This window comes from Thamnophis sirtalis, unplaced genomic scaffold, assembly GCF_051295495.1.
Source record: "Thamnophis sirtalis isolate CommonGarterSnake01/CBP01778 unplaced genomic scaffold, rThaSir2_p1.2 scaffold_1, whole genome shotgun sequence".
Classification (NCBI taxonomy): Eukaryota; Metazoa; Chordata; class Lepidosauria; order Squamata; family Natricidae; genus Thamnophis; species Thamnophis sirtalis.
In genome coordinates, this window is record NW_028261381.1 from 67,137,607 (window position 1) to 67,139,131 (window position 1,525).

The 1,525-nt window shown below is 43.5% G+C and overlaps 1 protein-coding gene across 1 annotated transcript; it reads left to right on the top strand.

The window, feature by feature from the left end:
- Positions 1–346: 346 nt before the first annotated feature.
- Positions 347–1,261, top strand: LOC148049502 (olfactory receptor 9G4-like). Its single transcript, XM_087717496.1, has one exon. It carries the CDS (start codon positions 347–349, stop codon positions 1,259–1,261), a length of 915 nt encoding a protein of 304 aa, XP_087573622.1.
- Positions 1,262–1,525: the final 264 nt, after the last annotated feature.

Sequence of the window (1,525 nt, forward strand, 5' to 3'; positions counted from 1 at the left end):
GAGGTGACCACACTCGCCACCTCCTCCATCTCAAAAACAATAGGACCTCCCTGGAATTAAGGCCAAGTGCTTATTTCGTGGGTCAAAAGAAAATAAGACCTTGTCTTATTTTCGGGGAAACACAGTAGTAGACTACATGGAGCGCTGCTCCTAAGCAATGAGGGCCTTATGTTGTAATTTTCTTATAAAAGATGAATCCTGTGAATGTATTTGGAATATTAAAAAAGCAGAAGTAAAAGCATTTGGTAAAGTAAAATAGTCAAACTCATACCAAATATGCCAGAGAAGGGGGACTTCAACACTGCCAAATTTTGACTTCTCTTTCCTTTGCAAACAGGTTGTGCCTATGAAAATGATGGAAGTGGAAGGCAATCGGACATTGCTTACTGATTTTGTCTTGCTTGGGTTTACAACAGACCCATTTCTACGCATAATCTTCTTTATGCTGTTCTTGGCCTCCTACACCTTAACACTGACTGGTAATTTGGGCCTTCTAGCACTGATCTACCTGGACTCCCGCTTGCACACACCCATGTACTTCTTTGTGGGTAGCCTTTCCTTCCTGGATATTTGGTACTCCACAGTCTACACTCCTCGGATCTTGTCTGACTGTGTGTCCAAGAACAACCACATGTCCCTAGCTGGTTGTGCAGCCCAGTTCTTCTTCTCTGCTGGCTTAGCATACACTGAATGCTTCCTATTGGCCTTCATGGCCTATGACCGCTTTGTGGCCATCTGCAACCCACTTCTTTACAACACTGCCATGCCCAAGAAGGTCTGCATTCAGTTGGTAGTAGGAGCTTATGCAGCTGGCTTTGCCAATGCAATTGTACACACTGGCAACACCTTTCGGCTAGATTTCTGTGGCAATAATGTGATCAACCATTACTTTTGTGATGGGCCCCCACTTCTTAAAATGTCCTGTAATGACATAGGTTTCTATGAACTCATTGTGGCTGCTGTATTAGGTTCCAATTTGCTAGTAACTACAGCTATCATTGTGAGCTCATACGTTGGCATTGGAGTAGCCATAGTTAATATCCGGTCAGCTACAGGGAGACGCAAAGCCTTCTTCACTTGCTCAGCTCCCTTGATGTCAGTCTCCCTCTTCTATGGTTCCATTTTCATCATGTATCTCACAAATGCACTGTTCTATACTGTAGTCAACCCTCTGGCCAACCCTGTCATTTACAGTTTACGCAACAAGGATGTGAAAGCAGCCCTCAAGAAAGTCTGGGGTAAATTCACAATAACCAAATGAATGCCATTGATAGTCTCTTTCCCCAGATTGTACTTCAGATGATTTAAACCTATACTGTCAGCCTGCCTTCCTTCCTTCCTTCCTTCCTTCCTTCCTTCCTTCCTTCCTTCCTTCCTTCCTTCCTTCCTTCTTTCTGCAGCAATCATGATGATAGACGTGTATGAATGAAACCTGTGCTTAATTCTCTCCCAAACTCTAACCAATATTTGGGAATTACCTCAAAGGTGTTCTCTTAGAGTCCTTCTCACAGTCACGTTCACATTT